At 43.6% G+C, this 27,079-nt stretch overlaps 1 protein-coding gene across 1 annotated transcript in view; it reads right to left on the bottom strand.

Moving 5' to 3' along the window:
• Nucleotides 1-2,699: 2,699 nt before the first annotated feature.
• The window catches only part of LOC136624158 (vesicle-associated membrane protein 3-like), a 37,921-nt gene continuing 13,541 nt past the window's right edge, over nt 2,700-27,079 (bottom strand). Inside the window, exons 3-5 of the mRNA XM_066598242.1 lie at nt 7,038-7,196; nt 4,957-5,008; nt 2,700-2,716 (exon numbers count right to left, since the gene is read on the bottom strand). Coding sequence (XP_066454339.1) covers nt 2,700-2,716; nt 4,957-5,008; nt 7,038-7,196 — 228 coding nt within the window. The remainder of the gene's footprint in view (nt 2,717-4,956; nt 5,009-7,037; nt 7,197-27,079) is intronic.

The following is a 27,079-nucleotide window of genomic DNA, read 5'->3' as shown; positions in this document are numbered from 1 at the left end:
GTTGAAGACTAACTTTAAAGGGGTTGATTGATTTCAGGTCACAAGAAGCCAATGGTGACGAATTACCTAAAATAATAAAATAAGCAATACTTACCTGTTTAATCCAGTGCTGCCACTCCAGTTCTCCCCACTGAACTTTGCTTACCTGCCAACAGCAGTGACCTAATGTCAATCACGTGAGCCCAGTGATTGGCTGCACCAGGCACGTGTTGGTTAGTTTCTTGGCTTTCACGTAACTAGAAAAGATCCTAAAATCAGAGTACTGTAGGCCCTGAAGAGCCTTAAAGGGGTTGTCCAGCAATAGCAAGTGGGGTTAAGCACTTCTGTATGGCCATATTAATGCACTTTGTAATATACATCGTGCATTAAATATTGGCCATACAGAAGTTATACGCTTACCCCATCCGGTGCTGGCGTCCCCGTCTCCATGGCGCCGATCAAAGCCACCTTCTGCCTGGATTAGACGCGTTTGCGCAGTCTGCCCTCTTCTGTCCGGCTCTGGCGTGCTCGTGCCGCAGAGGTCTTCTGCGCATGCGCAGAAGACCTGTGCGGCACAAGCACGCAGGGGCGGCCCCTTCAGCGCAAGCACGTCTAATCCAGGGAGAAGGCGGCTTTGGTCGGCGCCATGGAGACGGGGACGCCAGCACCGGAAGGGGTAAGTGTATAACTTCTGTATGGCCAATATTTAATACACGATGTATATTACAAAGTGCATTAATATGGCCATACAGAAGTACTTAACCCCACTTGCTATCGCGGGACAACCCCTTTAAGCTGATGTGGGCATGAGCATTGTGACACTATAGCGCTACGCCACAACGATGATGGTAGAAGCAGTGAGGAGCTAATAAAAGGTGTGTTTTACTGCTAAGGGGGTCAAGTGCAGATGGTCCATGTTGTGTTGTGTCAAGTTGACCTGCAGTTGGCCTTCAATACTAGTCAAGCCTCGAGGGGTCTTGTGGAGAAGGGCCAGAGCACTAGTGACCCTCTTCCTGTATATGTAGTGCAAGTTGTGTTCTGCAGTTGAATTTGAGATGTTGTTTAATAGTAGCAATTCTTGAGAAATAGCTAAATCTCTGCCATAGGTTTGTGAGCAGACAGCACTAGCCTGAAGGCCCCTGTGAAGTTTCAGAGAACTGTTAGAGAGAAAGGTACCTTATAGAGTCTGTGTTTTAAAGACTGTTCAAGTTATGTTCTAGAACATTAAAGCAATGGCACCACCTAGAGTGAACTGTAACCACCAAGTTTGTGTACCTTATATAAGAGTTGTAACTACCAAGTGTATTATACCACTGTATTGTTAGGGGCGCCTTCAGATGATTGTATATCGGCCAGGTTTTCATGCCCGGCTGATATACGGCGTTCCTTTCTGCAGGGGGAGGAGGCTGGAAGAGTTGGGAGCAGTGCACTGAGCTCCCGCCCCCTCTCCACCACTCGCCACTATTTGCAATGGGAGGGGGCAGAGCTAAGTTCCGGAACTTAGCTCCGCCTCTGCCCCCCCCCCCCCCCCCATTGCCAGGCGTGAATACCCGGCCGATATACGGTCCTCTGAATAAGCCCTAAGAATGAAAAAGTAAATTTCCTGTTTTATCCCATTTTGGTCTGTGACTGTTTCTTTAAAGGGAAACCACTCAAGCACCATGTTAGACGATAACCCCTAGTAAGCAGGGCTATAGTACAATAAGAAATAAATAGTAAGTTGGTAGGAGATATTTTATTTTTTTCTTTAAGAAACTGCAATTTCAAGTAGAATGACTTTAGCAAATTTTTGTAAGGCTGCCTTAACATGGGTGTCAAAATCACGAGATTTGTGCATTGCGAGACGCACAAATATGAACCCCATTCTTTTCGATGCGATGCAATGCAGGAAACAAATTGCAACATGTTCTATCTTGCTGCGTGTTCTCGCATCACAGCACCCATTGTTTTCAATGGGACTGGCAGCAGCATTGCACCATGTGTTAGGTGCATGCGATGGGAGAAACTCCACGATCCTCCCGCTGTCAGCCATAGCATGTTTCATGTTCATCAGACAGAAAGATCCCGTTAGATATACTATATATTTCCTACACTCTGGCCGGTGTCACACGGGTGTGGACGCATTTATGCGTGCATTTGAGCTGCGTATTTGCGTGATGGGCATTGTGTTTTTGCTGTATTTTTTGCGCATGTAAAAAAGCATGCAGGCACACTCCTATTACTTGCATTGGGCAATTAGTGTAATTAGTTCAATATGTGCATGCTGCGTAAAATACACGCATGTGAACGCACCCATTTGAATCTATCAGTTCTATTCACTGTGTATTGTGCGCACAAGTTTTGCGTACACGATATTTGCCTTGAGGCCGCACCTTAGCATGACTGAGAGATGACTCGGCCACTCATGGTAACAGACATTCTTTTATTGTTGAATAATTCCATTTCCAGTGTATTTTGCGTCTTGACAGCCTCACATTACACATTTTTGATAAATGCACTAAAATGCCCTGAACCAGTTTGGAAGCTTTTCATTGACTTTTACAAGAAATCATTAAATTCCGAGTGTTGTGCTGTTACTCTTAGGACATAGGTTTATAATAAATGAAGGAAGTCACTATGAGGATATGCCATCAGACGGGGGAACGATGAGGATTAGGACAGGACTAGGGACTAGAGAGGGGTGCGCAGTATGGAGGATACAAGTGCAGATGTCCTCAGCATCAAGTAAAGAAATAAACTGCAAGAAAGAGAAAATAAGGTTAATAACAAAAAAGAGTATAATACTAAAAACATACAGTATATATAGACATCCCTGTAAATGTGTTATTTCATTTGTGTAGCATGAATGCTGGTGCGCACATCATCCATCAAGAAGTCAAGGATTATCTAGGGCTGTGGATACTTGATATCCTTGATTTGCATTGTGATCGGCCAGGCAATAAAATGGGACTGATTTTTGCAAAATCAGATTGGATCATCCAATTCTGATTTTTAGCAAAAATAACACAAAAATATCATCTTTCTGCTTGGAGCAGAATGGGCAGGTGTGTTGGAGTTCTGGGTCTGAATCTGACCTTGATGGGGATTTGAACCTGGGACCCATCCAGTGCAGGGCTGTCGCTGCCATGTCTGGTGTTGTTCAAGGAACATTTTGGAGGCTAAACTTGGGAATCTGATTTTTACTCCCATTATTTTTAATGGAAGTCGAGGTTGGGAGTCACTGCTGACATTAACTGGGATGTACAGAGGAAGGATTAAATGTACTTGTATTTATAAAGAACTTTATAGACAGGTATGACAGTAATAGCAGTCAGCCAACAACTGTGCTGAAGTCCTTGATGCAATGATCTAGCTGCACACACTGTGCCAACCTACATACTACCCCAATATTGGACCTCGGAGACCATGATCAACTACTTTTTACTGGAAAATCTACTGGCCCTCAGTTGCCGCAGGTGGGTGGAGTTTCAGCCACATGTAGCTTACTGCACCATGGGAGCTCACCCATAGACTTCTACACATATTAGCCATAACATGTTTTGGTAGTTTACCTTACTCATAAACTCAGGCTGTAAATAAGGTGAACTAGCAAAATGCATAGGTTTCTTGTACTGACATTTTTACCCATTTCTACTAAACACAAGATATTTTATTGAATCTGCCATGATCCTGTACCTTTTACTCTGTGATACCTACAGTCTACTGCCATAGTTCAGCGCTCATGGGCCCTAGTGCAAAAGTGCAGCTTAGGTTCTCCCACTGTCCATAATATTTATCTTCACTGATGTGGTCTATATGTAACTTTCAGCAAACCCGTCACCCCCCACCCCACCATATTTAATGCAGTAACCAAAAAATAGTTAGATGCCATTTCTGTACAGGGATAGTAATTACAGTGCAGTTACTTCCAGTGACCACAGGTGGCATCTCCTCCAATTCAAGTAATCTACTTTCCTGTTTCTTGTTCACTCAGGCCCACACCACCATGACAATTTCTTCTACCAAAGATTTGCTTCTGCACACAAACTTGCTATTCTGCTGCCCCAATGCCATTCTTGGTGCCCCTTTTGTGCTCCCCACAGTAATAATAACTACTTGTGCCCCCATACGCTGTAATAGTGCCCCTTACACCCCTACATTCTCCATTAGTTCCCCCTGTACCCCCACAAACTAATACTTCACCCTGTGCCCCATATTCTGTAATGTTCCTTGTGCCACCACATTTTCTAACTGTGTGTTCCTTATGCCACCAGATCTTCTAAAAGGGTCTCTTGTGCCTCCAAATTCCTCATTCATGTCTCTTGTTCCCCAACATTTAGCAATAGTGCCCCTTGTGTCCCCCAGTTTTCTAATAATACTCCTTGTGCCCACATACATTCAATAAGTGCCCCAATAGTTCTCCCTCTATGCTACCCACTGCAAATGCAAAGAGTTGATGTCCATCTCTTACAGTGTACCAAGTCCTGCTAAATTTCTTCCTTTCCAGTACCTCAGAGCACCAGAAAAGAGGAGACCCTGGAGGATGATTCAAGTGACACACGCTATGCACACTATGTGAGAGACTGACACCAATGGAAGAGACCTGATAGAACTTTCAAGTGACACATGTAGCTGCTAGGTATGCTATGTAAGAGACCAGATTGACAGCAACTAATTACTCATTTAGGCAGTCTGTAGTGTAGTGAGGAGGCCCAGTCGCAACTGCGACCACTATGACCCTTATAGCTACAGCTCTAGGAGTTCTCTTGTGTCTTTAGGTTGTCACAAAAGTTTTGTCTTGATCCAGTAAATGACTCTTTAATGCACTCATTTGCATTGCTAATAGTGGGAATCAAAGATCCACTGTTTCCACCTTGAATTCTATGGGAGATGTTGTTCTGAGCCGCACAAAATGTTACATTTATGCAGTTGCCTGTTACCTCTAAAGGCAGCAGATTGGCATTGTATTCTTTTGTTGCTGTGAGGCATAATACTTACTAATGAGAATGATGAACATCAGTGCGCCTACCGCTCCTATAACAAGCATCATCTGTAAAGAGAAAGTATGATTCTCACATTTTCTTGCTGCATCGCTGTAATTGTCACTTTGGCAACCACAATGAGCTCAATACCCAAGATTATACATATCACATAATTACTGGCAAGCAAATAACAAAAGTTTAACTCTCTTATTATAATGTAAATTTGGTGTTTGTAAGGGCTGTTCTATGGTGCTGTAGCCTTTCCATAGTTCATCCAGTAAAATGCTCGCTCTATGTCACTTCTTAGAAAGGATGGCTCGGGGGTAAATACCTAATATGGCTGGTGGTTAAGGGGTGAATGATATCTTTAGGGCTTGGAGCCCCATTTTCAGATACAGATCTCCAAATCTCCTGCTTCTTTTCATGAAGCCACTAAGTTCAATAATGCAATTCTGGTATACAATATTATGTTATAATCATTAACCCTTTCCAATCCACTGTCTGACATCTAAAGACATTCTCATTGAAAGCTGTACAGCTCCGATGTCAGAAGACGTCCGACAGGGTATTCTTACTGTATATTACTGGCTGCTCTATAGTCAGGGGCCTCTCCAGCATGTCACATACCGCAGTACTGGCTCTAGTCAGGAGATGGTGCCACTGTATAATGGCAGAAAGAGAAGGCCCCCTAGGAAACCCTGAATCCAAAATTGGATTACAAAGGGTTAATAACTTCAGAAGGGTTGTTGATCGAGGGATTATTCTGTTTGTCAGATTGGAGTCAGGGAGGAATTTGGCTTCTACTTCATTGTTTTGATTTTTTTTGCCTTCCTCTGGATCAACATTGGGAGGTAATAGGCTGAACTGAATGGACATATGTCTTTTTTCGGCTTTTCATATAATGTTACTATGTTACATGAACCATCGGAGAAAGATTACTGCATACAGCATTATTAGGGTGTATTCACATCTGTGTTGGAGGTTCCATTCGGAGACTCCAACACAGGAAAAAATAGGTTAATTTACCATCAGTACTTAGTGTCATTTTACTGATGGCTATTCTGTAACCCTCTCAGTAACAGTATAACCACACTCATTGGTCTATCAAGACTCTAAAGCTGCCGCAATTCAATCTGAGCACTTGTCCTGATGCTCAATATCGCAAAAAAAAATCTATGCTGTCTTTATAACCTGACAGTCTTCTCCAGACTTATGATTTTGTCTGGGGATGTCTAATTGGGGTTGAAGTGATATCACGCTTCCCCTTTATATATATTTTGACCACCTGGTTCCTGAAGAGTTGCAGGTCCAACTGAAATGCATTGAACCTGTTCTGAAAACAATCATCCTCTCATTTTGAATGCAGTTTGATTAGTTTTCTCCCACAAGGAGGGTTTTTTTAAACCAAGCTGTATGAGCATTAGTTTGCATCAGGGGATGATTTTGCTTTGTTAAGCTAGTGCTAGTTCTGTTAAATATCTCAAACAGATTAGCTCAGATAGTTCCATCTAGGTGGGCTGATCTTCATGATATATACTGTTTCAAGGTACAATTAGAAGTACAACCAGTCAGGATTGATTAGGAGTACTTTCCTCCTTCCACAGGGTCAACCAAGTTAAGAACCTGGGTTGTGGATCTTAAGGAGAGATCACTGGCTGATTTATGGTCCTTGAGTAGAGTAATGACTACGTATCCACAGGATGAGGAATCTTGCATGATCGGTTGCCTCCAGAAAAGAAAGATATCTACAAAAACCCTCTGTGTGATACATTGTGACATGAACACACTGACACCTTATATTTGCTTGTTTGTCTGTTTTTGTTATTCCATGGCCTAGAATTTGAATGAAAATTTAATAAAAATTGATTTTAGGGTACTTCGTCTGTGAATAGGGCTTATTTTTCCAAGTTCCCGCTGCCTCAGTGAAATCATTGAAGTCAACGGACTCATAGTTGCTCACATAGGGCAAGACTATGGCACATCCACCTTCTACTCCTGCTCCCTGCATTCTTGATAGCCCCTGACTATGGCACAATATATGTGTAGAAACCCTATGAAAGCAATGCATACAGTATCAGTGGAACCTGAGACACTCACCTTACAGTTCCTCCACCAATATTTCCTCTTCAGTTTAGCTGCACTTGTTTCAAACTGTGACGCTCCTGCCTGTAAGGCATCGGCCCTGTTGTCCAGCTCCGACAGCTTCTGATCTCTGTCCAGGACCTTGTCTACATTAACACGCATGATGTCCACCACCTGCCACCGCCATCCACAAATACACAGCAATTTGAAGTAAATAAAGTTGAACAGCAGCACTCACCACTACCAGTTCGGGGGGGAAAAAAAATCCTAAGCTGTATCCTTCAGCCTTGTCTGCACGCCCAGACCGGGAACGAGTCCAAATTCCCAAAAATATGCATATAGTAAGAAAGACGTCAGGCAGCAGGTTTGGTGCGGTTGTATTTTATGCTTGACAAAGACTCATTCTTTAGAGTCGAAACGTCGCCATCTTGTGTGTTGAGGAGGCATTACTATCTGTGTATTCTCATGAATGCATAAAATACAACCGCACCAAACCTGCTGCCTGACGTCTTTCTTACTATATCCACAAATACACAGACACGGCAAGAATCAGGAGGATACAAAGAAAGTTAAGGTGACGCAAGAGGTAAAACAACATAACAAGACCAATGTGACCTAGAGCATTCCTGTTTATTGTGTGTCATATATCAGTAATCACCCCAACGCACGATCACAGCTGGGCTTTGTGGACCAGGAGGCAAGCAGTAGAACCTGTACTAGGAGAAATGCACTAAGTACCACATTATAAAGAGTATTCTCCAAGAGTTCCTGAGTTGTCCAGCCTCTGAAGATCAATCATTTATTAGTCATCTTGGTCAATCAAATGTAGATTTTTTTTAAAGCTAACAACCATTAACCCCTTTAGTGGCACACCCGGAAAATCTCCGGGATTGACCATGCAGTTAAACCCCGGAAGATTTCCGTGGACAGCTCTAGTGCTGAAATGCTAGCTAGGACACACAGTTATTGTGACACTGCACATGTTTCCCACTTCAAATTACCTCAGGAAAGTCTCTGGGGCTTGCTGCGCTGACATGATAATCATAAACCTGCCACTGAAGGGGTTAATGGGCGCTATTATAGTGACCCTAGAGGATAGTGACCGCTATACAAACCTACTGTACTTCTAGGCAGAGTTTCCTCTGCTATTTCTTGCTCTCTTTTACTGTATCGTCTGTGTCACAGTAATTCTAGCAGTTCTGTACTTGCATTATATTCACATACCAAAATGTTCTACAATCCATATAAATGTGTTAAAACAAAAATAAAACACTTTTGAGTGATTATAATAGTTTTTTAAGTATATGTACACTACCGTTCAAAAGTTTGGGGTCACATTGAAATGTCCTTATTTTTGAAGGAAAAGCACTGTACTTTTCAATGAAGATTACTTTAAACTAGTCCTGACTTTAAACAAATGCACTCTATACATTGCTAATGTGGTAAATGACTATTCTAGCTGCAAATGTCTGGTTTTTTGTGCAATATCTACAAAGGTGAATAGAGGCCCATTTCCAGCAACTATCACTCCAGTGTTCTAATGGTACAATGTGTTTGCTCATTGGCTCAGAAGGCTAATTGATGATTAGAAAACCCTTGTGCAATCATGTTCACACATCTGAAAACAGTCTAGCTCCTTACAGAAGCTACAAAACTGACCTTCCTGTGAGCAGATTGAGTTTCTGGAGCATCACATTTGTGGGGTCAATTAAACGCTCAAAATGGCCAGAAAAAGAGAACTTTCATCTGAAACTCGACAGTCTATTCTTGTTCTTAGAAATGAAGGCTATTCCATGTGAGAAATTGCTAAGAAATTGAAGATTTCCTACAACGGTGTGTACTACTCCCTTCAGAGGACAGCACAAACAGGCTCTAACCAGAGTAGAAAAAGAAGTGGGAGGCCGCGTTGCACAACTAAGCAAGAAGATAAGCACATTAGAGTCTCTAGTTTGAGAAACAGACGCCTCACAGGTACCCAACTGGCATCTTCATTAAATAGTACCCGCAAAACACCAGTGTCAACATCTACAGTGAAGAGGCGGCTGCGGGATTTTGGGCTTCAGGGCAGAGTGGCAAAGAAAAAGCCATATCTGAGACTGGCCAATAAAAGAAAAAGATTAAGATGGGCAAAAGAACACAGACATTGGACAGAGGAAGACTGGAAAAAAGTGTTGTGGACGGATGAATCCAAGTTTGAGGTGTTTGGATCACAAAGAAGAACGTTTGTGAGACGCAGAACAAATGAAAAGATGCTGGAAGAATGCCTGACGCCATCTGTTAAGCATGGTGGAGGTAATGTGATGGTCTGGGGTTGCTTTGGTGCTGGTAAGGTGGGAGATTTGTACAGCGTAAAAGGGATTCTGAATAAGGAAGGCTATCACTCCATTTTGCAACGCCATGCCATACCCAGTGGACAGCGCTTGATTGGAACCAATTTCATCCTACAACAGGACAATGACCCTAAACACACCTCCAAATTGTGCAAGAACTATTTACAGCAGAAGCAGGCAGCTGGTATTCTATCGGTAATGGAGTGGCCAGCGCAGTCACCAGATCTGAACCCCATTGAGCTGTTGTGGGAGCAGCTTGACCGTATGGTACGCCAGAAGTGCCCATCCAACCAATCCAACTTGTGGGAGATGCTTCTAGAAGCGTGGGGTGCAATTTCACAAGCTTACCTCAACAAATTAACAGCTAGAATGTCAAAGGTGTGCAATGCTGTAATTGCTGCAAAAGGAGGATTCTTTGACGAAAGCAAAGTTTGATGTAAAAACAATGTTATTTCAAATACAAATCATTATTTCTAACCTTGTCAATGTCTTGACTCTATTTTCTATTCATTTCACAACGCATGGTGGTGAATAGGTGTGACTTTTCATGGAAAACACAAAATTGTTTGGGTGACCCCAAACTTTTGAACGGTAGTGTAATTATCAACTGTAAATCAATACTTCAAAATGTATAGGGGCCTCCACGAACAGCTATTTAACCCTTTTCGATCCAATGTCTGTCTTCTTCCGACATTATGATTTAGCCTTTATCACTCTGGTGTTGGAAGTCGTCTGACAGGGTTTTTTAGCTGTATTTTGTCGAACGCTCCACTGTTGGAGCCTATCTGACATGTTTTCTCCTACTTCATCCAGCAGGTAGCGCATTTGGATAGTGTCAGAAAAAGAGTATGCCCCCCCGGAAAGAAATTGGATTGGAAAGGGTTAAGGGAAGCATATTTTAATAGTAAAATGTTTGGGGGGCTATCAGTAACAGCTAATAAAATATATGTCATGGGTGGTGGTATCACACGACCTGAAGGTTGTGGGTTCAATCCCCACCATGGTTCAGGTAGCCGGCTCAAGGTTGACTCAGCCTTCCGTCCTTCCGAGGTTGGTAAAATGAGTAGCCAGCTTGGTGGGGGGTAATAAATTACCTGAAAGCTGCGGAATAAGTTGGTGCTATACAAATAACACAATTTATTTATTATTATGCATTATTTATTTGCTTACAAAGAAAACTAAAAATGGTGTAATATTAAGTAGCAAGCAAGCAATTTAACTTTTTACCGTAGAATCACCTATCGCTGGTTATAGCTAACTAAGACCTAGGATTATTAATACATTATGTTGAATGCAGGATAATACTGTAAGGACACTATCAATAATGCTATGCAAGGACTAGTCAGATTGGGACCACACAATGCAATATACAGCTTCTCTATAAAGGGTTAACAGTTCACTTTTCCAAAAAATCAGAACAATGTCAACAATGCTGTAGGGAAATTGGTACTGCTATACAGTAAGACCAATCACCCAGTCCATTCTTTAAGGGGTTAACACTCTTCTACCAGTAACACAGTCCATTTAAATCACACCATTAGAACTTTCACTGATATCTGTGGTTCCTACCAGTGTCCCTAGCTCAGCCAGTATCGGCGAGCTGTGAAATGTTACTAACAGTCCAAGTCCCTGAAGGTGTAGCACTCTACTATACAACAGGCCTGTTGCATCCCTAATGGTGTGCACACCTAATATATGGTTTGAGGCCGCCCTCACTTACATGTCTGTTGGTGGGAGTTGGGATCTATACTGACTTGAGGCTGCTCAAACTCAGGAGAGTGACTTTTCTACCGCTCGCAGTGATCCTAGTGTCCTGTTGCAGTCCATCTGTTCTCTTGCCAGGTCGGATTGATAGCACAACAGCACAACTGTACCAGTCCTCCTTGCAAACAATGGCCTCCGGATCTTCTGTAGAACATTCAAGATGCTCTATCCTTCATAGCCCAGGTCCATATTTCTGCCACATCCCTCTCTTGAGTAGTAGCTTCCTGACGACTATTGCATCTATCTTCAGCTTTTCCAGCAGCAAGCTCTATTTGACAGTCCCTGTGCTCATGCTTTAACTATGGTGCAGCACTGTGCCCTTTATATAGTGTCCTAAATATACGGCCCTTTATATTGGGGGCGCCTAGAAGATTTAGGCTGATTTTTGGCATTTTGTAGGTGAGGTTTAGCATGGTGATGTCATTGGGGGGAGGCTTAGATTATCTTTAGTAAGAGGGGAGTGAGCACTGCTCTTGCTCTCTTACATATATAGAGCAGATTGATGATTATGAGTAGGAGAGCTCTACCTATGCTAATATGTCCTCATGCGAAATCGGAAGTATACAGTGATACAGTAAAGCCTCATAGACATCTACAGATATTACATTACAACCTGGACATTCTATAGTGCCATAATATGAGGGCTGTTCATTAAAGATTTTCCCTGATGCGCTCCTATTTATCACAGGATGCTGAAACTGCACATGTCTAATAATATAAGTCTCTATAGGTTACCTGCCAGTTTCCAACTCTGAACTGATAACGGTCTTTCTTTTACAGGTGCTGAAGCGATGCAAGGTCTGATAATAAAAGCAGTGGGATACAGAGCAGTTCCTTTACTTGAAAGGCTGCACACCAAGGAGATGTTTGATGAGATGAAAGAGGTTTATGGGGAGGATTCTTGATATAGTCAAGAACTGGTATCGTCAATTCAAATGTGGTCAAACTTTGGTTCCAATTCCGGCTCCAATTCCAGGGCGACCCTACTCCGCTATCTATGAACACACCATACAGTGTGAGGCTGCCATTTTGGAAAATCGCTGCATAACTATTCACAACCTAACCCAAAATGTCAAGATTGGTGAGGGGTCCGTGGAAAAAATCCTCCAAGACCATTTTCATATGCTTAAGGTATCGGCTTGCTGGGTTCCCCGGCTGCTCACATCTTTTCAGAAGCAGGAACGAGTCAAATGCTCCAAGGCTCTTTTGATGATGTGCCATGGAAACCAGGGGGACTTTTTCAACAGACTGATCACACAAGATTAAAACTGGGTCCATCGCTATGATCCAGAGACTAAAGTCCAGTCGATGCAATGGAAGCATCTCTGGACTCATCGCCTCCAAAGAAGGCATGTGCCCAATCCTCGGCAGGCAAGGTAATGCTCTCAGTCTTTTGGGGTCCAGCACGGAGTAGTCTTGATGGATTTCCTAGCTAAGGGTTCCTTGATTACTAGGGCATACTATGGTTCACTGCTGCGTAAGTTGCGTGAGTCCATCAAAACCAACAGACGTGGCATGCCCACCAAAGGTGTCCATCTTCTGCAAGACAATGCCCCAGTTCACAACTCACATGTTGCCTAGATGGAAGCACGCTGCTGCGGTAGGTTTTAAATTCTACCGAATCCCCCTTATTCACCAGACCTCGCACCATCGGACTTCCACCTCTTTACAACAATGCAGTCATTTTTGAAAGGCAAGCATTTTCCAGATGATGAGGCTCTGATTTCCAAAGTCAGAACATGGCTTTTGGAGTAAACCGTCACCTTCTACAAGTGAGGCGTTTACAGTTGCATAAAGAGATGGGAGAAGTGTGTGTCCCTGTGTGGCACCTATGTAGAGGAGGACTAATAACTGGGCCAAGTTTCATTGCTCTCAGTCCACAGGAAGTGGGTCACAGGAAATCTTTAATGAACGCCCCCCTTCCTTCCCCCGTACAAGAGTGTGCAAAGCTCTTGTGTAATCTTATCCCAAGGAATCAAGTATATACAATACCTTACTGCATTGTATGCATGCAGAATGGGCAATAGAATGGGTGGGAGATATAAGAATAGTTACACGCAAGAGTTTTCCTGCTGTTATCTTGCTATACGTTCAGGTAGATTCAGTGTAATTCAGAACAGCATCTAATATGTTCATACCAACTCAGGACGCCAGAAATTTGGCATCCAAAAGTCACAATTTTGGTGCATTCACCAAAAACTGACTTTTCAGTCACGTATGTAATGCCCTGCCACTTTTTGAAAACTGCGGAAATCGGTGTTAAGTGGCGTAGGTAATAGCAAAACCTAGCCTGGCTCCTTGCTGATGTAGGCTTTCATCTAGTGAATGGAGGTGCTGCGAGCGAGCGCTGGTTTAAGTAAATAACCCCCACTATGTATGAAACTACCCTTTTGGGATTTTTTAAAAAAAGAATCACCATACGAAGTCCTTTCAGGAATGGACCAGGTGCTGAAATGGGCACCGAAGTGGTAAACACAGTAAGGTACCATAATGGTATTTCTGCATATACATTATATTGACATTACTGTAAATAAAATTGGGTTTTTTCATTGTAGTCTTACAACAACATGTCAATTATCATTAATAGGTCAGGGACCAGCAGCAGAGAATGGGTTTAGTCATCTATTGTGTTGAAATAAAATGAATGGGAGTTATGAAAGTGCTGTCAGTGTATTAGTGAATGGCAGCACTCTGTGTCAGGCAGGTGCTGCAAGAGCTAGTCGCATAAAAAGAGACATTGATGGAGCAAAATCACTGTGGAGTTGACCTAAATAATTTCTTCAAAGTCATTAAAGGAAGATACAAAGATCTGCTTGGTGACCGAGTCATGCTGACAGTGACGACAATACAACTGACCCGGCGGCATCTGCTGCAACTGCAGAGATGCTATTCTGACGGCTGTCACATTCAGTGCTGTAATGGCAGAAGCACAAACGAATTACAAAGAAGTACTGCTAATCTTTCTTAAAGGAACCAGTCTTAAGATTTCTATTAATGCTTCCTCTTCTTCGTTACATAGTAGATTAACCCCTTAGTGACGGCCCCATCGGGATTCTATGTCCTCACTAAGTGGGCTTTAATCCTAGAGGACGTAGAAAACATGCGTTCTCTTAGGATTAATGCCCACTTGGCTGAGGACGTGACAGCTCCTGCAGGTAGCCAACAGCAGGGCTGCGAGCAGTCCCTCCCGGCATTGCGATCGGCGCGATCGCAATAAAGTAAATAAAACAGTGAAAAAAGTTAGGTATTCAGCTGCCCTGATGGAACAGATCCATCAGGGCAGCTGAAATTACTTACCCAGCTTGTCTGAGATATCCCGCAGTGAATGCGTCCTCCGGGACCCGGCGCCGCTCTTCTGCGCATGCGCGCCAGATGTATGATGTCACACGCATGCGCAGAAGGCCAGGAGCCCCAGCAGATTCAAAATCTCGTGGCTCCCGACTCCTGAAGGTAGCCGGGAACCAGGAGATGTTACCCGGGCCCGTGATCGCCGCTATCCAGTGGATAGCGGCAATCACGAAAAAGTTAAAAAAAGTAACAAAAAGTACAAGTTTCACCTCCCCTCATGGATCCGATCCATGAGGGTAGGTGAAAATACTCACCTCAGGTCCGCCAATGTCCCCGGTGTTTCGGGACCCGAGGTCCCTGTCTGCACATGTGCGCCTGATGTCAATCATCGGGCGCGTGCACAGAGGGGCTCGAGCCCCGGGAAATTTAAAATCCCTCTGCTCCTGGCTACCAAAGTGTAAAAAGTTTTAAAAAAAAAGTTTTAAAAAGTAAAAAAAAAGTTAAAAAAGCTTACATTTCATCTCCCCCCACAGATTATACCCGGAGGGAGGATGAGGGAGGGAGGATTTATCCGCGGACCTTACCCCAGCTTCTGCGCACGCGCCCGTCGCCAAACTGGCAGGCGCATGTGCAAAAGCCATTGATTGCCAGGGTAATTTAAAATCTCCCTGCTCCTGGCTACAAAACTTAGCCGAGAGCCTGGAGACTTCACGGGGGGCTGCGGTGAGCGGTTTCTGGTCACGTGTTCATTGTTATACAATGGATAATGGCGATCACGTAAAAGTAAAAAAAAGGTGAAGCTTCATCTCCCCTCACCGATGCGATCAGTGATATGAGATGAAACTTTTTACCGGAGGCCTCCGCATTTCTACCCCGACGCGATCTTCACCCCGATGTAAACTTTCCCGGATTCTGCACATGCGACCACCGGCAAAACACCAGACACATGCGCAGGAGATGGGGAGCCCAGGAAACTTAAAATTACCTTGCTCCCAGCGACCAACGGTCGCCGAGAGCCTGGAGCAGTGACGGGTGGCCTCATTGAGCGGTCCCCGGTCACGTGATAAAAAGGTAGCGGTCTACCTTTGGCTGGTCTCACATGACCGGATAGGAATTACGGATTCTGCATTCGTCTGATCCGCGGTAATACGCAGATCAATCGCATTGGATTACACAATTCCGCTCACATTAGTGGGTCGGAATTGTGTAATCCACTCGCAGAAAAGAGAACACAGCAGGTTCTATTTTACTGCGGATATCCGCAACATAGAGCCCATTGTGCTCCACGGTCGTGGATATACCCGCAGCCCATACGCAACTACACTGTGTACGGGGTACGGGTACCCGCATCATCGCTAAGCGACGGTGAAATACAAACAACAACAAAAATGTACTGCGAATGACCGCCTGTGTGAGTAGGCAGTTATGCGCAGTACATTACGCGGCCGTACGCAGGGTCACAGCCGGGTTCACAGCTGGGATCCGCTGCGGGCCTCCGCAAGCGGATTCCACCTACGGCTACGTGAGCCCGGTGTTATTGAAACCGCTACCTGTAATCCGTAATTTACAAGAAGCCCCGGGAACGTTCGCCTTCCTGCAGTTCCAGGAGCAGCTTGTTGAGCGCCTTCTATGTGAGACCACCGCACCTCAGCAAGCTTACGTAGACTCACAGAGCGCCACTTTTTACACCCCATCCCTGCTACTGAGGTCACGAATTACCCCCCAAAAAGCATGAGAGGAGGAGGTATACACGGTTTTATTGCCCCGTGTACCCATCAAAACCAACCCCCGTAATTACCCCTGTCTTCGGAACTACTACACAGTTCACATTATTACTTTTATCTAAGATTTGGGGAACGCCGAAAAGGGCACGGAGTGTGTGTGGGGGGGATTTTTTTAAGGTGTCAATTTTTATTCCGTACAAGTGGGCAATGGGGCCTGGAATTTATTCGGTTGTGCCCTGCAATCCAACGGGTGTTCCCTCCATTATAGGCCTTGCCATGTGTCCTTTAAGCAGATTAGGTCCACAAGGGGTATGTTTTTGAACACGGGACAAACAGGGGGATCTATTTTGGGGTGAAAGTCTTCATTCCTATGTACACTGTACAAAAAAAATTGTTTTTAAATTGACAAAATTGACAAAAAAACAAAAATCGAAATTTGTTCCTACTGCTTTGCTTAGATTCATTCAAATACTGTGGGGTCAAAATACGCGGTACACTCCTAGATGAATTCGTTAAGGGGTCTAGTTTTTAAAATGGGGTCACTTGTGGGGGTTTTCTTTGGTTTTGGCCGCTCAAGAGCTCTACAAAAGTGCTATGGGGCCTAAAAGCCTTCAAGCAAAATTTATGTTCTGAAAGACACTAACTACTCCTTTCATTTTGGGCCCCATTGTGCATCCAGACATAAGATTAGGGCCACAATGGGTGTATTTCTGAACACGGGAGAAACAGGGGTATTCATTTTGGGGTGTAAATCCTCATTTTCATGGGCACTATAGGAAAAAAATATGTCTTTAAAATGACATATTTGCAAAAATATGAAATTTTATTTTTTCTCCTCTAAATTGAATTAATTTCTGAAAAAAAATGGTGGGGTCAAAATACTCATGACACCCCTCAGTGAATACATGAAGGGGTGTAGTTATTAAAATGGGGTCTTTTTGGGGGGGGGGTATCTATGATTCTGACACTCATGAGCCTTTGCAAACTTGGCTTGGTGCAGGAAAACAAAGTGTTCCTCAAAATGTTGAAAAGTAATGTTCAATTTGTACGTCATCTAATTGGTTAAAAAAAAACACAAAAGTTTTTCAAATGTGCATTCATAATAAAGTAAACAGATGGAAATATATATCCTATCAAAAATATCAGTAAATTTGGACATATTTGAGATATTACAGTTGAAAATGTGAAAAAATGACAATTTTTTCAAAATTTTTCCAATATTGGTACTTTTAATAAATATACACAAATTATATCGGTCTCTTGTTACCACCTAAATGAAGTACAACATGTGGCGAAAAAACAATGTCAGAATCACTTGGATATGCAAAACCTTTACGGAGTTATGCTATGTTGAACGACGCATGTGAGATTTCCAAAATTTGGCTCCGTCACTAAGGCGCAAACAGGCATCGTCACTAAGGGGTTAAACTGCATTAAGGCCAGTTTCAGCCAAGCGTATAAAAGCATGTCCATAATGCAGATCCATATTATGGACGAGTGAAAAGACACTACATCCGCGTATCATCAATTTTTCATCCGTATGTGCCTGCTTATGTTTATTATATTCTATCAGGCAAATAGTGATCTGTATTTGCCCAGTAGAATAGAACCCCAATATGGCCATGCAATTAGCCCTGTATTACATTCACATCAGCATAAGAGGAGCTGAAAAGTGTAAATTAATTGATTTTGTTTTACTTCCCATTGATTTCAATAGCATGCTCTGAGCTTTGGTTATGTTCAGCTCAGTTCCGTTCCATCTGCTTTCCTTTTTTTTCAATGGCAAAAGCACCGCAGACTGTGTTAATAAAGTGGAAGATGAATGGAAAGGATCACAATGATTTTTTCCCTTACATTATAGTCAGTGAGTCATGGAACTGAATGGAAAGTTTTCCACTCAGTTGTGTTTTGTTGTCCATTTAACCAGTGGCGTATGTAGAGTCCTATGGACCCCAAAGCAAACGTTATGCTGGGACCTCCCAGGATACTCCAAAATATATTATCCTCCAGTGTTTCCCAATCAGTCCCCATTATTCTCCAGTGTCCCCCAACCAACAACCATCATCCTGCCATGTCATCCAAACAATCCCCATCATCCTCAAATGTCCCCCAACCAACCCTCATCATCCTCCAATGTCCTACAACTAACAACCTCATCCTTCAATGTCCCCCAACCAACCCCCATCATCCTCCAGTGTCCTCCAACCAACCTCCTTTAATCCTTCAATGTCCCCCAACCAACCCCATCATCTTCCAGTGTCCTCCAACCAACCTCCTTTAATGTACCTCAATCAACCTTCATCATCCTCCAATGTCCTAAAACCCACAACCTCATCCTGCAATGTCCCCCAACCAACCTCCATCATCCTCCTATGTCCCCCAAGCAACAACCATCATCCACCAATATCCTCCAACCAACCTCCATTATCCTTCAACGTCCTCCAACCAACCCTAATCATCTTCCAAAGTCCCCCAACCAGCAGCCATTATCCTTCATTGTCCTCCGGCCAATCTTCACCATCCTCTTATGTGCCCCAACCAATCTCCTCATACTCCAATGTCCTCCAACGCCTGCATGTGAGTCTGAACACAGAGGCCAGTTCAGGCGCTGCAGTGTATGTGCAATGCACCAGCATGGGGAGCAGTCTACCACACACAGCATCGACCGGAAGTCTCCTACATAGTGACTCTCTTATGCACTATCAGTGCTATTTCACCTGGGATTATGTGATGGATATGCATTTGAGGCTCTGAACGGAGATATGAATGGAACTTATTAAAACTATTGTTTTATGGGCAAAGTTGGTTAAGATACGAATCAATGCAAGATAACCTGAACAAAGAAGTAGCGTGTCAAGACAAGGCTAACCAAAATGTAATCCTAATAACATTTTTATTAAAACTGAAGTTCGCTATTAATATGGAAGTGCACTAGTAAAGTTGATGAACAAATGGAAATATATGTATAAAATTATAGCAGTCCCCGTCTGTGTTTCCTGCAGCTTGTTAATGAGATGGCAAAGTATAGTTTAGCAAAACTGCTTGTTTGTTGTTTGCATATATGTTGGACTGCGCTGCCATCTTGTGGTGAGAGGTTGGATTACATGAGCAGAGAGCACAACCTAATGATTCATGATTAGTGTAGCATCTTCACTGAAAATTCAGTCAAGAATTGATGGATTTTTTTCAGTAGTATAATGTTGTTTTTACTATTTTAGCTCAGTAATATTTTTAGCAGCTAAAACCATTTATTAAGGTAATTGCAGTTGTTTCCTTAGTTTACAAATGTTATCTCCATCATAACGCCTTCATCCCAGGTAGTACCGGTATATACAGAAGGCAAAATCACAGGATACTCGCTCAATTAAGTTACACTAGTATCATGAAAAGTGCTGTGTAGTGCTGAGTCAACTGAAAATGTCGGACACTGTTTCAGGTCGAATTTTGCTAAAAGTTCAGTTCTACGTGAACCCGAATCTCAGACGGTTCGTCTCAGCTAAACCCACTAAAGGTTCTTCTCCAGATGTTGTTCTTACCCAGATTTGAACCTAGGACCCCAGTGTTACCATGCATCATTTTCTTTCTTCCTCCTCAGGAGTCAGAAAAGGAAAAGAAGACGCATAGACAAAGGAGAAGAGGAAAGCGAATGTGAAGAAGAAGATGACACATAGGAGGGGTAGAAGAAGGAGGATAATGAGAAGCAGACATATAGGAGGAAGACCTTTATGGCTCATAGACTAATAACTAATTCAGATAGAACTGAAATTTGGCAAACTGGCCCAACAAAACTTTCAAAGGTTCACTCAACTCTTCAAAGTCTTTTCCAGACAGGCATAATAGGACCTATTAATTAATGCCTGGATGCCAGAATTCTTTTCTGCCATGTACGCTACATACTGCAACATTTTTAAAAAGTAGGCATGTCCTGGCTTTAGGGGGCATGGCTACACATAGGTCTTACTTTTACTGCAATCTACACCAAAATCTAGTGTAGATTATACCAAAATACGTATGCTGCCACCAGATGAATGAAATGTATTAAGAGGCTTGTGCATGTGAAGCACTAGGCTAAGTGAATATTCCCTCATATCACTGCAAAGTTTGCGCTAAATTCTTGGACTCTTTCATTCTTTTTAATCCTGGATCAAAACGTCGCTTTTTGTGTCCATGTCCATAAAACGATACTGTTCTGAATGGAGGCAGTGGGACTTGCTCAATATTTTTCAAATAGTCTGTTGAACCAGGATGTCATATTACATCTTTGGATTACTCTTATGAGAGATGTGCTGCTGTTTTTGCTAAAAAAAAATGATAAAAGAGGAAGAACAAGGAAAAAGAACAGGGAAAAAGGGGGAGAAATGAAAGAAAAAGAGTAAAAAATAATCTATTTCCTTTCCGCTTCCTCTTTTTCTCTTATTTTTCTCTCTCTTCTTTCTTCTTCTTTCTCTCTTGTCTTTCTACTTGTCTCTCTTTTATTTCTTCTTCTTCTTCTCCTTCCTTTCTTCTTCCTTCCTTCGTTTTTATCACTCTTCTTTCTCGTTTATACTTTTTCTTCATTTTTTTGTCTTAATCCCTTAAGGACAGGGCCCTTTTTTTCCATTTCCGTTTTTTCCTCCCCCCTTTTAAAATATTCGAAACTCGTTTATTTATCAATCAATGTAGCTGTATGAGGGCTTGTTTTTTGCAGGATGATTTTTTTAAATGTACCATATAATGTACTGAAAAACTTTTTAAAAAGTGGAAAAAAATGAAAAAAAAAAATGAAATTACGCCATCTTTCAGTGTGCCTTGTTTCTACAGTGCCCAAACCAACAAACGGAAATGATAACCTTATTCTGTGGGTCAGTATGATTACTATGATACCAAACTTATATAGTTTTTTTTTTTTTGCTGTACTACAGTCTATCAAGCCACCCCATGGTCATCTGGTCCAACCCCCTGCTCAATGCAGGATTTACTAAATCATCCCAGACACATGTCTGTCCAGCCTTTGTTTGAAGACTTCCATTGAAGAAAAACTCACCACCTTTTGTGGTAACCTCTTCCACTCATTCATCAACCTCACTGTCAGAATTTTTTTTTAGAATATCTAATCTGTGTCTCCTCCCTTTCAGTTTCATCCCATTGCTTCTGGTCTTTCCTTGTGCAAATGAGAAAAGGGCTGATCCCTCTGCACTGTGACAGCCCTTCAGATATTTGTAGACCACTATTAATTCTCCTCTTAGCCTTCTTTTTTGTAAGCTAAACAGTCCCAGATCCTTTAACCATTCCTCATAGGACATGATTTGCTGACCGCTCACGGTCTTGATAACTTTTCTCTGAGCTTGCTCCAGTTTATCTATGTCTTTTTTAAAGTGGTGTGCCCAGAACTGGACACAGTATTCCAGATGAGGTCTGACTAAAGAAGACTAGAGGGGAATAATTACCTCATGTGATCTAGACTCTATGCTTCTCTTAATACATCCTAGAACTGTGTTTGCCTTTTTGGCTGCTGCATCACACTGTTGACTCGTGTTCAGTCTATGATCTATTAGTATACTCAAGTATTTTTTCACATGAGCTGCCGCTTAGCCCAATTCCTCCCATTCTGTATGTGCTTTTTGTATTTTTCTTGCCCAGATGTAGGACTTTGCATTCCTCCTTGTTAAATAGCATTATGTTAGTCACCGCCCACTGTTCAAGCTTTTCTAGATCTTTTTGAATCCTTTCTCTCTTCCTTCAATGAATTGATCCCTTAAAATCTAACTTTTATTAATTATAATACTTAAAATCAGAAGGCTTCAAGACTAACAACATAAATTAAGTGACACAATCACTATTATAACCCACTATGTCCATTCATTGGTGGCACCCACCAGAATTCACGTAAGAGATCCCAACCTTCCAAGTATAGGTCAAATGAGAGGTGTATGATGTCTATTTTCATGTGACAAAACCAAAGGGACCCGGGGTTCCAGCCTTCTTTGGCTAAAATTGTAGTCACATGAAGTGTAGAGAGGAACTACAAAGGCTACAAGACCCAGTATAGTGTCCTCAAACAGCAAACAGAGTGGGTACTTATAAAGCACTTTTGTTCAAATCCTCATAAATAACATAGCAGGGATACGAGGCAAGTGTAGGTCTTAGTTTGTTAATGTCCCCAACTTTATAGTGGAAGGGAACAGAGACAGATGTAAATCTTTGTTAATAACAGTCTCTGATTCCCCACACTAACTCTGAATGGACATCACAATACTGAACTGATATCACAATGATGATATTTTATTTGTGGTATAAGTCAGTAAAACAGTACTGTTATGAGCAAACTCTTGTAACACCATTAGGATTCTAGAAAAGTTGGTTTAAGAATAGAGATGAGCGAACGTACTCGTTTCGAGTACTTACGCACCCGAGTACCGCCATTTTCGAGTACTTCAGTACTCGGGTGAAAAGATTCGGGGGGCGCCGGGGGGCGGGGAGAGGCGTGGCGGTGCGGGGGGTAGCAGCGGGGAACAGGGGGGAGCCCTCTCTCTCTCCCTCTACCCCTCACTCCCCACTGCTACCCCCCGTGCCGCCACGGCGCCCGCCGAATTTTTTCGCCCGAGTACGGAAGTACTCGGAATTCGCGGTATTCGGGCGAAAAAGGGGCGTGGCCGAGCACATTCGCTCATCTCTATTTAAGAATGATTCTAGAAATTATAATGCAGATTGTTCTATAGGGTCCTAAATAAATCTAATTTAGGATAATTCTCGCAAATTATGATTCAGCAGGTTTGACGCGTTTCAGTCGTGCTACCGACTCATCAGGAACCTCTTGATCCATACAGCGTCACCCCTATAGATGGATCACTTTAGACCCCAATGGCTAATTAAGTATTTTCAAACTAGAGTCAAAATTAGAACTTATTTGAATCTCTTATGTGAATTTTGGTGGGTCCCACCAATGAACAGACATAGTGGGTTATAATAGTGATTTTGTCACTTAATTTATGTTGTTAGTCTTGAAGCGTTATGATTTTAAGTATTGTATTTAATAAAAGTTATATTTTAAGGCTCAATTCAGTGAAGGCATATTTAATAGAGATGAGCGAGCACCAAAATGCTCAGGTGCTCGTTACTCGCGACGAAATTTTCGCGATGCTTGAGGGTTTGTTTTGAGTAACGAACCCCATTGAAGTCAATGGGCGACCCGAGCATTTTTGTATATCACCGATGCTCGCTAAGGTTTCCATTTGTGAAAATCTGGGCAATTCAAGAAAGTGATGGGAACGACACAGCAACGGATAGGGCAGGCGAGGGGCTACATGCTGGGCTGCATCTCAAGTTCCCAGGTCCCACTATTAAGCCACAATAGCGGCAAGAGTGCCCCCCCTCCCAACAATTTTTACTTCTGAAAAGCCCTCATTAGCAATGCATACCTTAGCTAAGCACCACACTACCTCCAACAAAGCACAATCACTGCCTGCATGACACTCTGCTGCCACTTCTCCTGGGTTACATGCTGCCCAACCCCCCCCCCCCGCACGACCCAGTGTCCACAGCGCACACCAAAGTGTCCCTGCGCAGCCTTCAGCTGCCCTCATGCCACACCACCCTCATGTCTATTTATAAGTGCGTCTGCCATGAGGAGGAACCGCAGGCACACACTGCAGAGGGTTGGCACGGCTAGGCAGCGACCCTCTTTAAAAGGGGCGGGGCGATAGCCCACAATGCTGTACAGAAGCAATGAGAAATATAATCCTGTGCCACCGCCATCAGGAGCTGCACACGTGGGCATAGCAATGGGGAACCTATGTGCCACACACTATTCATTCTGTCAAGGTGTCTGCATGCCCCAGTCAGACCACGGTTTTTTATAAATAGTCACAGGCAGGTACAACTCCGCAATGGGAATTCGGTGTGCACCCACAGCATGGGTGGCTCCCTGGAACCCACCGGCTGTACATAAATGTATCCCATTGCAGTGCCCTGGACAGCAGAGCTAACGTCAGATTAAATGCAGGTGGGCTTCGGCCCACACTGCATGCCCCAACCTGACCGGGGTTTTTAATTCATAGACACAGGCAGCTACAACTCCCTATTGTGAAGTCCCTGTGGACCCACAGCATGAGTGGCTCCCTGGAACCCACCGGCGGTACATAAATATATCCCATTGCAGTGCCCACCACAGCTGAGGTAATGTCATGTTTAATGCAGGTGGGCTTCGGCCCACACTGCATGCCCCAGTCAGACTGGGGTTCTTTAGAAGTGGACACATACAGTTACAACTCCGTGTGGACCGACAGCATGGGTGGCTCCCTGGAACCCACCGGCAGTACATAAATATATCCCATTGCAGTGCCCAGCACAGCTGATGTAATGTCATGTTTAATGCAGGTGGGCTTCGGCCCACACTGCATGCCCCAGTCAGACTGGGGTTCTTTAGAAGTGGACACATGCAGTTACAATTCCGTGCGGACCGACAGCATGGGTGGCTCCCTGGAACCCACCGACGGTACATAAATATATCCCATTGCAGTGCCCAGCACAGCTGAGGTAATTTCATGTTTAATGCAGGTGGGCTTCGGCCCACACTGCATGCCCCAGTCAGACTGGGGTTCTTTAGAATGGACACATGCAGTTACAACTCCCTGTGGACCGACAGCATGGGTGGGTGCCAGGAAGCCACCGGCGGTACATAAATATATCCCATTGCATTGCCCATCACAGCTGAGGTAATGTCATGTTTAATGCAGGTGGGCTTCGGCCCACACTGCATGCCCCAGTCAGACCGGGGTTCTTTAGAAGTGGACACATGCAGTTACAACTCCGTGTGGACCGACAGCATGGGTGGGTGCCAGGAAGCCACCGGCGGTACATAAATATATCCAATTGCATTGCCCATCACAGCTGAGGTAATGTCATGTTTAATGCAGGTGGGCTTCGGCCCACACTGCATGCCCCAGTCAGACTGGGGTTCTTTAGAAGTGGACACATGCAGTTACAACTCCCTGTGGACCGACAGCATGGGTGGGTGCCAGGAAGCCACCGGCGGTACATAAATATATCCCATTGCATTGCCCATCACAGCTGAGGTAATGTCATGTTTAATGCAGGTGGGCTTCGGCCCACACTGCATGCCCCAGTCAGACTGGGGTTCTTTAGAAGTGGACACATACAGTTACAACTCCGTGTGGACCGACAGCATGGGTGGCTCCCTGGAACCCACCGGCAGTACATAAATATATCCCATTGCAGTGCCCAGCACAGCTGATGTAATGTCATGTTTAATGCAGGTGGGCTTCGGCCCACACTGCATGCCCCAGTCAGACTGGGGTTCTTTAGAAGTGGACACATGCAGTTACAATTCCGTGCGGACCGACAGCATGGGTGGCTCCCTGGAACCCACCGACGGTACATAAATATATCCCATTGCAGTGCCCAGCACAGCTGAGGTAATTTCATGTTTAATGCAGGTGGGCTTCGGCCCACACTGCATGCCCCAGTCAGACTGGGGTTCTTTAGAATGGACACATGCAGTTACAACTCCCTGTGGACCGACAGCATGGGTGGGTGCCAGGAAGCCACCGGCGGTACATAAATATATCCCATTGCATTGCCCATCACAGCTGAGGTAATGTCATGTTTAATGCAGGTGGGCTTCGGCCCACACTGCATGCCCCAGTCAGACCGGGGTTCTTTAGAAGTGGACACATGCAGTTACAACTCCGTGTGGACCGACAGCATGGGTGGGTGCCAGGAAGCCACCGGCGGTACATAAATATATCCAATTGCATTGCCCATCACAGCTGAGGTAATGTCATGTTTAATGCAGGTGGGCTTCGGCCCACACTGCATGCCCCAGTCAGACTGGGGTTCTTTAGAAGTGGACACATGCAGTTACAACTCCCTGTGGACCGACAGCATGGGTGGGTGCCAGGAAGCCACCGGCGGTACATAAATATATCCCATTGCATTGCCCATCACAGCTGAGGTAATGTCATGTTTAATGCAGGTGGGCTTCGGCCCACACTGCATGCCCCAGTCAGACTGGGGTTCTTTAGAAGTGGACACATGCAGTTACAACTCCGTGTTGACCGACAGCATGGGTGGCTCCCTGGAACCCACCGGCGGTACATAAATATATCCCATTGCAGTGCCCAGCACAGCTGATGTAACGTCAGCTTTAATGCAGGTGGCCAAAAAATTAATTGGATTACACTGTAGGCGAGGGCCCCAAAAAATTGGTGTACCAACAGTACTAATGTACGTCAGAAAAATTGCCCATGCCCAACCAAGAGGGCAGGTGAAACCCATTAATCGCTTTGTTAATGTGGCTTAATTTGTAACTAGGCCTGGAGGCAGCCCAGTTAAAATAAAAATTGGTTCAGGTGCAAGTTTCAACGCTTTAACCCCTTAATGACGCAGCCATTTTTCTTTTTCCATTTTCATTTTTTCCTCCCCCCTTTAAAAAAATCATAACTCCTTTATTTATCCATCCACGTCACTGTATGAGGGCTTGTTTTTTGCGGGATGAGTTATATTTTTCAATGGTGCTATTTAAAGTACCCTATAATGTACTGAAAAACTTTTAAAAAATTCTAAGTGGAGTAAAATGGAAAAAAAACAACATTTTGCCATCTTTTAGTACGTCTTGCTTCTACGGCGCACAAATGGCAACAAAAACGACATGATAACTTTATTCTATGGGTCGGTACGATTACTACGATGCCAAACTTGTTTAGGTTTTTTTTTACTATACTCCTTTTTTTTTTTAAAAGACATAAAATTTTTTTCAATTATTTTCTGTCGTCATTTTGTGCGCGCGATAACTTTTTTATTTTTCCGTCGACGTAGTTGAGCAAGGTCTCATTTTTTGCGGGATGTCCTGTAGTTTCTGATAGTACCATTTTGGAATGCATATGACTTTTTGATCGCTTTTTATTGCGTTTTTTCTTGGAGACAGGGTAACTAAAAAAGTGCATTTCTGGCG

Source organism: Eleutherodactylus coqui, chromosome 1, assembly GCF_035609145.1.
Source record: "Eleutherodactylus coqui strain aEleCoq1 chromosome 1, aEleCoq1.hap1, whole genome shotgun sequence".
Classification (NCBI taxonomy): domain Eukaryota; kingdom Metazoa; phylum Chordata; class Amphibia; order Anura; family Eleutherodactylidae; genus Eleutherodactylus; species Eleutherodactylus coqui.
The sequence above is the reverse complement of the archived record's forward strand: the minus strand, read 5'-3'. Positions and strand labels throughout refer to the sequence as shown.